The sequence below is a fragment of the Mycteria americana genome, assembly GCF_035582795.1.
Source record: "Mycteria americana isolate JAX WOST 10 ecotype Jacksonville Zoo and Gardens chromosome Z unlocalized genomic scaffold, USCA_MyAme_1.0 Scaffold_18, whole genome shotgun sequence".
In the NCBI taxonomy this organism is placed as follows: Eukaryota; Metazoa; Chordata; class Aves; order Ciconiiformes; family Ciconiidae; genus Mycteria; species Mycteria americana.
The window spans coordinates 12,862,650-12,878,922 of NW_027445436.1; the positions used below are offsets into that span (position 1 = coordinate 12,862,650).

A 16,273-nucleotide genomic window follows, 5' to 3' on the forward strand; every position below is an offset into this window, starting at 1 on the left:
GACAGAACACCTTTGCCATACTGTTTGTCAGCCAAACAAAACTACACAGAACAATGGTGTCTGTTGACACAGCAAACTAAAAATATAATACACATTTGTGATTAAGTGTCCTATACTTGAAATTAAGCCTCTTTGAGCTTAACTTCAACTAGGCTTCAGTCCATCAGCCAGGCAAGTTTCAACCTAGTGCTCTCAATCCAGACACAATTAAAATATTTAGACTGTTACTTGCACATTAATTCCTTTCCTACCTCCCCCCCCCTTCTTTAAGTAGATAACTTTGAAGCTGTCCCATCCCCCCCAATATGACTTCCTGCTGTTGGCAAATAAGCATTTTGGAAAAAAATCCCTCTTTAATATTCTTCCTCAGGGTCTCAGAAGAGCATAGTGTTTTCTCCACATTTAACAAGCACAGCTGCTGTTTGTCATGCAAAAATCCACTAACTTTGGATTTTAGCTTTTTTAGAATGAAATCAGGAGACAAAGAAGTGTTGCAGAGTTTCAGTAAGTCAGACTCTCTGCTAAGTCCCTAAAAAAAAAATCCCCCCTCCCAAAAACCCACAACAAAACACCTTCACTTCACAGGATATGTACTATTTGCTAAGGAGCACTTGAACACTCCCAAGAACTGTCCATGCATTCTCATTAAAGAAAAAGCAAAATTGTCTTCTCCAGAATCAAAATTCATTTAGCTACTACAGCAAACCTCTTCCCACAGATGTTGTGGGCTTTTTATTACTATTTCTTTGTAAGACTGCTTCTCCTTGTGGTCAGGTAACAGTCTCTTCCATTTGGTGCCAGGCTGTGTCAGTTCTTCTGTCTTGAACTCAAGTTGCTTCTCAAGGGACTACCTTGAGTCTCAGCTTTGACAATAACAGAGATGCAAAACTAGATCTGTGCTCCCCTCAGCCCAATTTCCATTAAGTCTGCGCCTGTGCTCCAACAACTCTTTCAGTGCTGTAAGAAAAGGAAAACTAGTTTTATGATCTTTAACTAGCAGATATGTATCAAGAGCGTTCAGACAACTGGTAAGGGTGCTTTTGTGACCGTGTATCACTGCTGAAGCTGAGCATCAGCCACTCTTTTCAGCTCCACCACTTTTCCTGTTCTTCTAAGCCTCAGTATTTCTCAGCCCTGACTTTGCCCATTTTAATTTCCTATGCTGCTCAAACCTCAAAGTCTGAGTACATTATGAAGATATTTTCCCTCACATCAGTGTTGCTAATAGCTGTGGTTTTTCCTCCCCTTGGACTCTCAGACTTCTGAAGCTGTAAAAGAAAAGATAGTGTACTTGTCTAGAAAGGGATTATTGTTCCTAGATTAACATTATCATTTCCAAGGCTTAACTACAAAAAGAGGAGAGAGGGTTTATGTTGGCATATGAACGTACACCTCAGTGATGTATAAGCAACTTTTCTGTAAACCAGAATCCTGTTAGGTGTATCTAGTCTGGGGGTGGATGTGCTCCAGAGCAACCACAGTCCTTCCCAACCCACAGCCTGCCTCAGTGCTCAACAGTCCTCCCATACTTCTGAGACTGCTTTGCTCTTCAGATGCAAGGCAGTCCTCATCCAAAACACAATTTCATTTGTTCCTCACTACAAATCTAGTTTTTTCCAGATCCTCCTCTACCAAAGTCAATGCTCTTTGCTGTTCAGCAGACCACTTAAAAATACACGGCAACTAGGTCTGAAGTCCTTTCTCCATCTTAGCAGTCTGGGTAGTGAACATTCATTCAACCTTCAAGTGGACTCTGTTGAGTGCTTATCCATCTACACTGACAGCAGAGACAAGCCCAAGCTTCATCTGCCTTCGCTAGCTTTGGAACCAAGCACGTAAGGAAGCACAGTACAGACGCACAGCACAACTTGGCTAAGGTCTGTAAGAAATTTCACTAAGACCTGTACCTGAGCTAACACCCCCTCTGATAGTACACAGTTCTTCTACACAGATTTCAGCACTGCCTGTGCCACTGTTTCATGACAAGATAAATTTTGCTCCTCAGAGCTTCAGTAGGATCAAGTCTTGCTCCTCTCCTGAGAAGCCCGCCTCTACTGCCTGAGGCTTTTTTTTTTTTAAAAAAACCACAGGCTCCATCAGCAACTCCACAGGAAAAAAAAAAAATACACCAACACCCAGCTGTGAAAGCCCTGGTGAGCCCATGCTGGATAACCCCCACCCAAATCTCAACAGCTTAAGCACATCTTTCTCAGCTTCACTTTGTGAATCCTACAGATCAACTCTTCTGTGTGTTGCATGTCCTTGAAGAGACAGGACTTCTGAAGTGTTTCTAAACTCATTGTGCATTAGTTTTATTTTCAAGTAATTCATGCATCTAGACAACCTAAGCTTACCTGTATACTATTCCCTGTCCAACTGTTGTGTATCTCTGAAGAGTTTGGAGCATATGACAATCAACCCTGGGGAGTCTGCAATTCCCTGGTCCAGAGTATGGCTCTACAGCTTGACTTGCCTCTACTCCAGCTTCCTTGTAAACGGGATGCATGCTTGAGGCTCCAGCCTCCCTGTCTTGTTACTCCTTGATCAAAAGGTGACCAACTGCCTAGACACCTCCTCTCAAAGATTAAATAAGAACTAATGAACAGCACCCACCCCTTTACCTGAAGATAAACTGCAACTGCTGGCAACTTAAGTTTAATGATTTTCTATGCTTGGTGCCACAACAGTTCTTGGAATTTTACTTCAAAATGAAAAGGCAAGTAAGACTTTAAAGCAAAGATAAGTTTTAAAATCAAACGGAATTTGCAGCCTCAAGTACACACTGCCCACAAGCTCAATTAATTAATGAGGCATACAAGTTTTTTTACAATACCTTACTACAGGTTTTAGACAACCAAATAGCTAGGTGCTGTTAACACTGAAAAATCAAGAGTGACAGAAGCTTTGTTTCAACTTTCACTATTGCAAATTAAAAGAAAAAAAACACCAGTAGGGCTGGAGCATGTATGTCCATTGCCACTTTGGATTCTATTCCAAAAGGAACAGAACAAGCAACTGGGCTTTACTAAATCCATTCTGACTAGATCTTCTACATGGGGGAAAAGGATCAAGAGCATCAAGGTCTGAAATCTACATATCCATTATTTAACATTCATTTTTCTTCTGCCAACTAACTAGATTTAATCCTGATTACAGTTAATGAAACAACAGATAATGTAACAAAGACTGTTCTCAGCTTTGAAGCCTTGATTCTAGTTTTTGTAGCTGTGACAATCTAGTACTAGAAACTTACTCCACAAGCTGTGCTTTCCCAAGGGAAGAAACAGCAACCTTACTTGGAGAATTTTTTACAGAAGAGATGGAAAAGAGGACCAACATGACTGAAGGTTATTTTTAAATGGCCTCCTTTAATACAGTTTATGATGGTTATTTACTAGCCAAGCTTAAGTGGTCAGGAAAACACACATTTCATTAATATTTTTGTAATAGTAATAAACTTTCAGGCCAGCTGCAATTTAATTCCCTGAGCAGGTCCTTCTAGAAGGACTTTCTAATACAGCTGGCATGTTACTTGTGATATGTGTAATTCTTCTAACAAAGACAGTACCTCATTGACTCTCCAGAGCTAGTATTGAAGCTTCAGTGTCCCCAAAATTACCCAGCTGCAGTAAAATTTGTTTGCAGTGCTAAAAAAAAGCTGTAACCACAACAAAGTATGACAAGTTTGAAGGTTAAAACAAAACACTTGCAGTTCACTGTGCCAACAACTTAGAGCTGCAGGTGATTATCAAACCCCCAAACGTCACACCCTCCCACTTCAACATGAAAAGTCAAGTTGGATACAAAAATAAAAAGCTTAGTGAAGTATAGTAGTTGTGATTTCTAGTTTTTACTGTGTAAATTAGTTTAAAGCTATTATTCCTAAACATCTGACTACTTGGATAGCACCCAAGAACTTTAAGGCAGATATTCATACTTTATGCATTTATATCAGGCACCTCAGCCAATAGCCTAAGCTCTCTACCAGAGAGCAGTTCAGAGCCCCAAATTCAGACTTTACCTCTCCCTGCTGATTATACGGGGAGTCTGAAGTTAAACTATTTGCATTGTCTGCCTGCAATCAGTCTCAAGGAGGTTAAGTTCTGATTAAACACAACATCCTGAATAAGAACAAGAAAACACCACAGCTCTCACCACGTTCTAGATTTGTATAACAGCACCTGGAAACCAAAGGACTCCGTGCAAGATGCTAAAGTAACAGCAGAGAATTCCTGTTGCAGAGAGCTTACCCACCTAGATAGGAAACATGCACAAAAAGAGGGAAATACACAGAGGTGATGTTCTACTATCAATTCTCACAGTTTAAAGGTGCAAGACTCCAAGCATTTGACATTGTTCTCAAAGCTCCAGCTCTGGCCCTATTTTTGATTACTTGGCTTTGGCAGTACTATGAAAATCAAGCTCAGACAGGGCTAGTGACAAGAGAGATCAGAACCCAGGCACACAGTATCCCAGTCCAAACTTAAGGCAACAGTTACAGAGTTTTTCCAGCTTCGCAATACAGATAAGTAGCTGGCTACACATACTTAAAGTATCTCCAGTTGAGTACTCCCTGCTTGGTAAGTATTTTATTTAACAGAACAGCCTCATTGAAAAAAAAAATTCACTTTTCATTTGTACTTTGGACATCAGTACTTTGACTATAGCAGAAGAGAAGAGAGATGAAGTCACATTCCTTACATACCACAGGCATTCCACATTAAGATGCTTGAGCAGGCACTGGTCAGATTTTGAGGAAGAGCAGAACAGCACCGGGATAAAGTCAGAAAGGCACTGGATCAAGAAACAGGAGTACGTTAGTTACTCAAGAACTGCCAAAGGCATTTAAATGAAATACAGGCAAGTAAACATTTTGAATGCAGATAAGTTCCTTTGTTCCACTAAGCTGTGGCTGAAACAGTAACGGCAGAAGAGAATATTTTAGTGGTACTAACAGAAGTCAAAAAGTGACTTTTACACAGACTGAGATGGCCTCGCACGTAGGCAGCGCCACAGGTCCACAGATAATGTCTGCAGTGTCCCTGTACACTACTTGGAAGTGCACACCAAAAAAGGGTACAGTCAAGGTTATCACAACGTTCAAGGCAAAGCAAGTAATATCACTATAACTGAAAGAACACATACAGAAATCCACAGTAAGGAGACTACAGAATTAGGTCACCCAAGTGATTCAAGTTGCAACCTGCTCATAAATGCAATGGAGTCTTTCACCCAGACAAGTCGCTCTTATCTAGCCGTTTCACAGGTGAAAGTAAACATCTGAGCTAGTAGGATGTAATTTTATTGTGACAGAAAAAAGCAACTGCTTTAATAAACTTGATCTGGAGTAGAAGTTGATATCATTGAATGTGCACAGATCCAGAACCTCCACAATAGCTGTATAAGAAATTATTTTAACATCTAAACTATACCTTTCCAGCCACAACACGCAGGACACTTGTGCCATTTATTTGGGTTTGTTAGAAAGATTCTTAACCTTCAACAGAAAATATACACAGCAATTAATAAAAACCCAACAATCATGAGAATTAAAACTTTTATTAGTGTATTCACATATTATGCAAATGCAACACGCATGAAGCTTATTTCTGAGGTTCACAAGTTCTACCAATACATTAGTCTACTGGTAAAACTAGCACAAACTGGTAACTGCTTTGCCAATTTTAATTTTTTTTTTTAAAGGTGTCTGGCCCACTTTTTCAAGGCTTGATTTTTGGTATTGCTTCTGCCCTAGTCATTATGGCATAAAAATATCCATCACTATCATCAATTCAGTTAACTGATTAAAAGCTGTAACACTGGCCACTTTTGTTCTCAAAGCTAAGTTATCACTAGCTGTACTTACAAAGTACAGTACTAGTGTAATGGATGAAACAATGGGGAAAAACAGACAAAGGCAATCCTGCTACTGCCACAATAACAAAAGAACGACAGACAGCTAGATCACAAGATTGTTAGTAAGATGTATATTTTTCAAGTCAGAATAACCCTTCTATACAGTTCCCCAACCCTTCCCCAACCCAGACTTATTTGTAGAATATATTTCAGAATATTTTTAATATGGTGCAGCTGTAGTGTCCAAGGGTTCACAATGACATGCACTGTCATGAAGAACCTAGAAGTCCTCCTTCGCTGGTCATACCTCAGCAACCACTATCCTAGAGGTTTTGCAGAAGCAACTACTTTTAATAACAAGGCCCATTATGACATAATGAATGCGTATGATCTGGTATGTAAGCAAGCTATACAAAGTCACTCAGATCAGAAATTTAAATTCTGTTACTGAAATACGTTAAATAAGCTGCATCTATTTAAAACCTATACAAAAGAGTCTAGTTTACCCTGGGAAAGGATTTTTCAAGGTATTTGGCTCCAAAAACTGAACAACATGATTTTTAGTGACATCTGTTTAATGAAAAAATACAGATATAAGGGGTAAGCCAATAACCTTGTGTACTTAATCCAGTATCCAATGCTACAGTAAATTCTCATTCCATGAGAAAAAACACTGATTTCAATGATTCAAGGTACAAAAATGTCCCAAATTACATCAGTGCCAGCAATACTTCTGGCAACAGATGCATCAACTTAGATGGGTAGGGAAAAGTAGACTCCTAGTGTGATGGATACTCAAAATTTATAATATGAATTCATTTTAGGCCCTATTAAGCATATAAAGCATCTTAAGATTTCACGGATGAATCTCAAGACATTTCTTTCCCTTCCAATGGAGGGATTTTCTATTTATTTAAGAAGGCAACAAAAAGTTAAGCTTTTCTACAAGGAAAGTCTGCTTGTTATGTTTAGGACAACTTGAAAACCTGCTTATGTAAAAAAGTATAAAAGAATAAAGGAGTAGAGTCTTGGAATTTGAGATATTTGCCCCAATCAAAAAAACCCAAACGACTATTTATGGGAACTAAAATGTAGAACAGCACAATACTGTGATATTTGAGATCATGATACATTACCTGTATATATACTTAGCTATTCGTGTTATTGATAAACCATTAGGACACTCAATTATATACCCAATAAAAACACCATTAAGAGTCTTTAGAACTGTCCCTTCTTCTTTCTGAAGAAGGCACTTCTATACACTAAATTTTCATCTAGTATCAGAGTATAGGAAACAGAATCCACAAGGTGCTTTAATTGATGAGACCTCAAGTGCTGTCTTTTTTTTTTAAAAAAAACCTTTCTGTAGAGTAAACAGTTCATGGGGACCACGCACAAATACTAGATGAGCTGTTATATTAAGTCTGTTGATTGGACTCTATATTTAGCCCACTGGTAACGGATGAAGGAGTTTTACGACATGCTAGAGCAGCGTACTGAAGGGGAGCCCATCTGAGTCAATACTTTGTCCAACCATTGTAGAGGTCCGTTCAGATGAAGTTCAATCCAGCAAGGAGTGCTTGTTACTGTTTGCCGCCTAGAAAATAAATAATAGCAGCAAAGTCAGAAAGGGGCTTTGGCTGCCATAAAGTTCTCCATCATATGATCAAATACATTTCCATCCATATCTATTACACAGAAAGATAAAAATCTGCAACCATTACTATAACTTACTAAGCTTTTTTCAGACAGTCTTTGAAAAAAACAAAACCAAAAAAACCCCAAAACACCCCATATCTATAAAACACATCAATAATTACATGCTTGTCCATAATATATTGAGAATATTCTGCTCTAGAGAATAAGATAAGAACTGCAGCATTTGTTTCAAGTGCCACACCAAAAGCCTTACTTCTAAAAAGAAATTCAAAACTGAAGATTGTCCAACCAATGTGGTGTTCACATCAGATAGTTGTGTGCAGCTGTATCTCAACCTTCAAAGAGTCTGCATGCATAACTGGGTTTGAATTTTGTAGACAACTACTGAGAAACACAGAATAGAAACAGTTGGCTCAGCACTGTCAGCACGGCCAAACAGCACAATACTATTGCAATCGTAGGGTCTGGCTTTTTGGAGCCATTGACAAGATAAATGTATAAGGAAACTGCTAGATGTTGTCAGAAACACCAAGTCAAAACACAGTGTGTGGTTATACTGTGCTAAGTGATGCTATCTCAAAGGAACACCAAACTTTCTCTGATTTCCTGCAATCTTACACTTCTACATGTTCTATACCGTAACATCCTCACACAAACAATTTAAGTAAAAATTGTGTTTCCCTTGTCTTCTATATAAACTTGCCTATAATTTTCCACAATAGAAGCCCTTAATTAAACACCATATAGAAAGCCTCAGTAAAGCTGAAGCACTGACAACCATAAAAGCTTCATTCACTCTCCCATATATCCTTGTTTCAAAGGCCTGTTATTCAAAAATCTTCCTTCTCATCTCCAAAGTAAAGAAATCAGTATTGGACATACTCTGCCTGAGAAATCCTGTTATTTCACTGTACCCACTCCGAGCATGGGAGTTTTCCCAAACTAGACTGGAAAGACTACTGTTGCTAAGCCAGTTTTTCCTAGTAATTCTAGCTATCCCAAAGTCAAAGCAAGGAGGCATTAAGATTCAAAGGCAGCAGATTAGTCAGACACAAACCCAGCCCTTTTATTTTTACTGTCACCACTGCAACCCTTCACTTTAAGGAAATCTGTTTATATAAACAGAGGAACTGAAAAGGCAGAAAGATTAAGCCAGTGAGAGAATAGATTTCAGAAGTTGTCTGTGGTTTCACATTTTCTAGGAGAAGAAAGTGGCTGGGGTCTGTGCTCTCTCAGCACTCTAAAAAACATTGTTATCTTAGCCCCAAATGCCTATGCCAAAACTAAGTGATCCAATAAAAGAACAATCTAAACCACAGGAAGTATAATTCCATTTAGTCTCGAATCCTCTCCCAAAGAAGGAAGTTCATTATTCCACCACTGTCAACTCCCCTACAATGTGTTCCACAACACACTTCCTCAAAATTTTATAACTGGTTCTGTTCAACAGCCCTGGCTTTGCACTACACTGGCAAAAGTTGATAAAATACTGACAGTCACTTAGCAGCCGTCTCAAAGCTAACACTCAGCCTCTTCTACCCATGGATTTCCAGTTCACGTATCACTAAGTCTCTTTGGTGTAATTATCTCTACTTAACTTTCTTCAGAAGATGATCCTAGCCCTGGATAGTTCCTGTGTTAATGTGAACACTTGATTGCCAATCTGAACTTCTACCACCATCCTCAATTCAAGCCAACATGTATCGAGCAAAAAGCTATAAGCTATTTTGTCTACCAAGCTTATAAAATCTACCACCTTGCCATATCTACACCTTTATGCACATATGCCTAAAACATAAGTAATGCTTTGGCAAAGCCAAAGCCTGTTCTACGAGAAACATTTTTGACATAATAAAGAAGCACAGAAGTTTTAACAAGAATGATGGATTTTACCCTGCTTCCTGGTCTATTTTGACAACTCAGACTACGTTCATTTAAATTCAAGGTTGCATTTGCAGGAGCAACCTCTTCTTGCTTTAGTCACAACTGCAGCATAACTTAGAAGTTTTGTGCATCAATAATTTATTAGCACCATCTTAGAGATGCAAAGAAAATAGTTCAGCATTATGTCAGTAATCAGTTTCTGTGCTGTTCTGGCAGTGTTTCCACTGGAGCTTTTTCAACCCTATGATCTCTGAAGGGTTTATAGACTACTAACCACCAACATTCTCCCTCCTTAGAAATAACTTTACCAAAAGCCTCCTCACTGTTTTAACCCAGCGCTTACACTCAATTCACTTCAAGTTATCTCCGTACAATCTGACTGATGAAGCCTTTCTTCTGTTCCGATTTGAATGTTGTATTTAATTATGTGTAAGTGTATACATACTCATTTTGAGCCAAATCCAGCAGTTCTTTAAACTTGAGCCAGATTCTTGTGTACCTCTTGCTAACAAAGAGGTACCAGTTTATTCCATTACTCAAATTTCTCATTTCATCTAATTAGACTTTTACAAAATTGGCTTAATTTAGCAAAGCCGCCTCTCCCACATACTGATGCTACTATTTACACGTATATATTTCGAGAGCAGATAAAAGAATCAAAACCCCAGGATTTACAGTGGAACCTATATGCCATTATTCAACTTCAGAAATTATATGGATTTTAAAAAATCATTATGTATTGCAATAGGGTAATTGATATGTCAGACTTCTATTCTTTCAGTGGACAATTTCTAGAAAGGTTTAAGGGATTTGTTGAAAACTACATCTCTAGCTCTCCAAAATAATGAAGTCTTTAATATTGCTCAGTTAGAAGTCAATGCCTTTTCTTCCCAAATTCCCATACTACATTAAAAACAGGCACAGTCCTCAACTGTAGTTCTTCGTTTGTGCTAATAGAGAATACAATTGGAATCTATTCAAAAGCAGATTAAAAAACCCCCTATTTTTTCCACTCAAAAGCCTGTTTTTAGCAGTTTTACCACATAAACAGTCATCTTACTCCCACAAAGTTTTTTCCACTACAAGTTCCAAAATATTTGCCATCCCTTAAATGTGTGTTCTCCAGCTGTTTTATTCTGCAGAATGCACTCCAAGTGACACCCAATTCTTTGTCAAGTACTATCAGCTGCATCCCACACCACAACCTAACAAACTCATACTCCATATAGAACAGGACAGAGACCAAGATGACTGCACATCTAACAAACAGCAAATAATCTCATAGCACAAACTGTGAAACTTCTAGATGTTGTCAGTGGTTTCACCACAATAAGCAAGCAAGCAGGACTGAGCAAGGAAACAGAACTTTGACAACATTCCTTGCTCAACAGCTGACTTCAATGCAATATTAAAATCAGTTTACTGCTCTTTATGACTTAGGAGCTCCATAGCTGAGGGTAGGGGAAGGAAAATATGGGTTCAACTTGCAGACAGCATATCTACAATAGCAGTAAGAAGCCTGTACGTACAGCTTTCAAGCCAGACAGAAATAGTGTATTAGTGAAAGAACAAAAATGATTAGCTCTAAATTTAAAAGCAAAGGTTTTTCTTACCTGTATTCAGCTCCCCATCCTTTAACAAAACTCATTCTTATGGTACACATTCTAGTAAGCTGATAAACTGCTTCAAAACCCTGATTCACAGACTGAGCCAGAAGAGCAGCAAATTCTTGGTTATTAAAGATTTTTAGATTGCATCCTATAAAGAAAAAAGTCAAAAGGGTACAATCAATGAATACTTGTGTTTGCTACACAGAAGCCTGAAACTATGAAGAAACCCCTTCTAGGTATCAAAAGGAAAGCAAATGTCATCCAGTGAATACGTTCACTAGACATTTTTGCACGAGACCTCTGGTAGGCTACTAACCTGGTGGAATTTTGCACACAGTTGCAGGATGCCAGCCATATCTTTGATTACAGTTGGGGCTCTGAACAAAAATCGCGCTATCACTTAGGCACTCAGCAAAAACTTCTCCACCAATGTAATAGAGACGTACTCCCCTTCCTGTAGCAAAATTCAAAGGAACTCTAGTTATGATATGACCCAAGCAGATTAACAAACAAGGGAGTATTTTGTTTCAGAGAAGGCCAAGGTTTTTCTTTACAACAGAAACAGAAATCAATTATCTACAGGGCCACACTGCTGGGCTGACAGCTGTAGCAGGAGCAGAACACAATTAACTTGCATTTTTCTCCCACAAACACACAATATTTGAAGGAGAAGCAGAATAATTTTTGGTCAAGAGTGAGATAGAATTTTCTAGCCATGTAGTGGCTTGTAACCAAATCCAAGTTAGGAAGCAGTGTTCATTACCAAATAACTTTTTCACTTAAATACCAAAAGTGAAATAAAAATATTAGATTAAACAATTAAAACTTGTGCCAATATTAAGTGTTGTATGTGAAGTGGCACAGGCCACTATGGCAAAAAAGGAACACACAAGTATACCACTTCACCACTCTCCACTTACATGCACCCACATTATTTCACAACGCACTGCATACCCCTTCTCTGTACTACTTTGACAAAAACAGGACTTCACTTAGCCCTATTACAAAAAAATGCCCATAAGAAATCCTATTGTTCACTTTTAAATTGTTATCTTGTTCTCTCTCTGAGTGGAAAAAAGTCTGTATAGGTTATTTCTAGCACAAGTAAGCAAAGTAATGTACAATTGATCTCCCAAAGAAAACTATTTATAATTAACAGGTCCTTTAAAGGCAATAGTTTCTCTTCCCCTTTTTCTTTAAAATTATTTTTCAAACAAAATGCGAGCTGCTCTATTTAAAAAAAGAGCTCCTTACATTTTTGCTTTTCCTCATCGTTGACCATTTTGATCAGTCAGCACAGGCATAGGCTGGGTTTCTGCACATCTAAAATTTTATTAGACAAGCATTTGGATATGGCATAGAGGGAGTCAGAAGGTTCTACTAAAGAGGTTGAACTTTTTTACTAAAAGTATAAACAAATAAAATCTCGTAAATGTTGCTAAATAAAAGAATCAAAGAAAAAAAAAAGTAGTTCATTGAAGAACTTAATGTCAAGATGCTGCGCTGTGGAAAACAATATTCTTTACTAACCATTACAAAGAAAACATGCTGTTTTGACATGGTCAAGATTATTTCAATGGCAGCTTTTCCCATTTCAGAAAAGAATTCAAGAAGTACTACCAGTGTCCATTCTGCATTTTATAAATTAGAATAAACTAAGCAACATGTTAATATTTTGTAATTAAAGCTTAAATTTCAATTATAAGCAGCTCTGAATATAAACGCTACCCAGGGCAGAGTGATCCAACGAGGAGCCTGAAAGCCAAAAACCTGTCCCTTGGGATGTTTTGGTGCATCATCTTTTTCCGGAAAGCAGAGAACAGCAATGTGAGCAACAGAAATCCTATACAGTTGAGTGGCTTCCTCCTGTGCTGCTCTCAGCCCGACAGCCACGTGACTGCTGCTGCCACCAACTTAGTGACTGATTGAGGAAAGGCAGCTCCTTTCAGCTCCAGCCATCGCTACATCTCTTCCCAATTGCAAATGGCTGTGGTAGCAGAAGCTGCTATATTTCTCCCCGATTTCAGAAGCAGTGACCTCTGTGTCTTTCCTCTTCTGTCCTTAGCAAGAGAGACCAAGCTCTCCTTGGCAAGCCTCGAGAGAGAAGTTCAATGGCTAGCTGCACAAGGGTGAAAGGATCCCAACACACAGATCTGCCCATCCTACCTGGATCATTCCAGATAATTTAATGGCTAAAATTAAATTAAATAGTTAAAAGATCAGAGATTTTTACCTATGTGTCGCCTTGTCATTTCCACTGTAGCATTTCTGTTTACATTGGAAAGCAGACCTAGACAAAATCGTTCTGAATTTGATGGATCTGTAAAGCCATCTACAGTCAGGGAAGGCTGTGATGCATGGAAGGTTTCTCCCACTCTTTGATTCAATTCATAATATGCTATTGAACACCAAAACGCAGGCTCTGAGTAAGTAACTGGTTGCAAGTCTAAAAAAAAAAAAATTTTAAAAGACAAGCTTAACACAGAATTTGAGGCTGAAAAGAAAGCTATCTGCCCTGCTATTAGTCCCTTCCAGAAGTGACAGCGGTAGGCTCCTCAAACTACTCACATTATATTTTGCTTGCTGTCATTTTTACCTACCCCAGTAAACAGAATGGAATTCAATAATCCATGCAAGGGAAGGAGGGGTGATCTAATCTGACCACAGCTCATGTAGTTCAGTACTTGCATTTTGCTCAGTAAAATGATTAAGCTAATGTTGCTGTGAGTGCCAGACATTGAGACATTTCTGTTGCCTTTCTATAACGTGCAAACATTTCGGCAACATTAAAGAAAAGATTAAACTATCAAACATTGAACCACACAAATAAAAAATATTAATATGAAAGTTACGTTCCCTTGTATTACACTATCTCTTGTATTATGCTGTGTCTTTATCTAAAGGCAGCTCTAAGCTCCTTTTACTCTCCCCTACTAAAGCTCAGTATCTTCCCTGTGCATCTTCAGTTTTTCACGCGCTGCTTCCGCTTTTTACCTACCCTAATTACTTACTCAGCATTTTGAACAGCATTTTCCTGTCACCATTCCTTAAACAAACCCAAGGGAATCTGATCTTCCTGAGGCATTTATATAGACACACAGCAATGGCACCTGATCAAAGCAGGTGGGCAACTAATGTGGGAGCAACAATTGTGTTGTGGTCACAGGTGAAACAGTACATAAGAGCAGCAGAACACACATACAGAGGCAGCAAATCTGGGCAGCATTATGGATAGGATAATGTCCTTTAAACTATTTATTTTATAAATGCTATTCCTGCACACACAAGTATATAATTCTTTCTCTTTGCTAGAAGCTCAGTTACAGAAATAGAGTAGTTGTTAACAAGTTAACACAGCCCTATTACGTTTATCATCAGAAAGCCAACCCAATAGTCTCCTCCTAATACAGCTCTTACTTTTTTAAAGTACATCTTCATTTTTAATGTAATTATATATATAAAAAAGAGTTATCACACACACAGAAACAATTAAAAGTATTTCCAGCTTACCCAAGCTATGATTAACTGGGGAGAGAGTACTAGGAGACAGCTCTGCTGGAGATCCTGTTGAAGCAATACAGATTGTTTCAGAGCAAATGATTCTTATTTCAGATGGGTAGGTATGACCATTATGTAGATATAAGTTTTACATTAAAATTCTTTGGAATAAGGAACCTCAGAAATCCTACAACCAGTTTTCCAGCATGTCACATGCTTATTCTGAATTAAGATTACAGTTAATTTTCCAGACTCCTGGGAACCTACCCCTCCTTGTAAAGACTCGATTAACATCTTAGTGTTGTATTTGGCAGAGCTCTCACTTCATGCACGCTCTGTGAACATAACTTTATTTATGCACTTCTCCAATGAGAAGGTAGTGACTTCTTCCCAAATTCGGTGAAAAAAGCTAAGAAAAAGTAGACAAGACAATCAAGATATATTACCTCTCTATTCTCAAAGGAGAGGGTTTATCTCTAGAAAAGAACAAGCTGGATTTCCTCATTTGAGGAAATTATTCTTTCCTGGAAGGAGGAAGGGGAAAAACTCAGAAAAAAACATGAACTCTCCAACACAATTTGTACACTAGTAGGCACAATACAGAGAGGCTTTGCACAGAAACATTCCTACAATGACTGCTGATGTCAGGGGTTTTTAATTAAGGTACCTATTGTCACATAGTGGGAAGATATTGCAGTTCTTACAGAGACTAGTGCAGTTGATTCCAATTAACTAAAACAGGTTGCTAACATTAGCTAACCAAACACACACTCAAATCTGTCAGCACATAGCAGGAGGTTCTTATCCAGCACATTAACTGCGCTTTGTCCAAGTCTAAGGCCAAGCAGATTATCTAGAAACCCTTTCATACAAAAGCATAAATGCTTAATGTTTCTACTACTCTCTCAACAGAGCCTTCCATACAAGAATTAATTTGAAACATGGCAGAAGTGATAAGGTTGCCAGAGTTAAGAGACAGGTTCTCAAAATGCAGCATCCCTGTAACTTTAGGCCAAACAGACATTTTGCTTCAATGAACCTGTTTCCAGAAGGTAAAGTTAGGGGTAAGTTGAAACCAGTCAACTATTAAAATCTATTTTAAGGCTTTCTGATGAAGACTTAGACCTGTATGCTTTTGTTACGAAACAAAGTGTACTTAATATGGTACAGAATGTTTTAAAAGCATTCCCCTAGCAAAAAATTTTGTTCATAAAAGATTGAAAGTGATATTTTAAACAGAAAATACCAGGTTGTACAGAGGGCTACTGCCATCATTGTTCAGGCTGAATTCATGCCACTATGCAGAGAGATCACAACTAGTAATCTCAAGTGTCATGGTTTAACCCCAGCCAGTGACTGAGCACCACACAGCCACTCACTCACTCCTCCCCCCCAGTGGGATGGGGGAGAGAATCGGAAGAGCAAAAGTAAGAAAACTTGTGGGTTGAGATAAGAACAGTTTAATAATTGGAATAATAATAATAATAGAAACAAAGCAAGTGATGCACAATGCAATTGCTCACCACCTGCTGACCGATGCCCAGCCAGTCCCTGAGCAGCAGCCCCCCAGCCAGCTTTCCCCCAGTTTATATACTGAGCATGACATCATATGGTATGGAATATCCCTTTGGCCAGTTTGGGTCAGCTGTCCTGGCTGTGCCCCCTCCCAGCTTCTTGTGCATCTCCAGCCTTCTCAGTCAGTAGAGCATGAGAAGCTGAAAAGTCTGTGATTTAGTGTAAACACTACTTAGCAACAGCCAAAA

General features: G+C 38.5%; 1 protein-coding gene across 5 annotated transcripts in view; it reads right to left on the bottom strand.

Annotated features, from left to right (window-relative positions):
• Positions 1-5,540: 5,540 nt before the first annotated feature.
• The window catches only part of SMAD2 (SMAD family member 2), a 48,517-nt gene continuing 37,784 nt past the window's right edge, over positions 5,541-16,273 (bottom strand). For all 5 annotated transcript variants that reach the window (XM_075488788.1, XM_075488786.1, XM_075488789.1 and 2 more), the window contains 5 exons: positions 14,523-14,576; positions 13,246-13,458; positions 11,329-11,466; positions 11,016-11,160; positions 5,541-7,456 (listed from right to left, as the gene is read on the bottom strand). In XM_075488788.1, the coding sequence (XP_075344903.1) occupies positions 7,333-7,456; positions 11,016-11,160; positions 11,329-11,466; positions 13,246-13,458; positions 14,523-14,576 (674 nt within the window). In that variant the 3' untranslated portion in view covers positions 5,541-7,332. The remainder of the gene's footprint in view (positions 7,457-11,015; positions 11,161-11,328; positions 11,467-13,245; positions 13,459-14,522; positions 14,577-16,273) is intronic.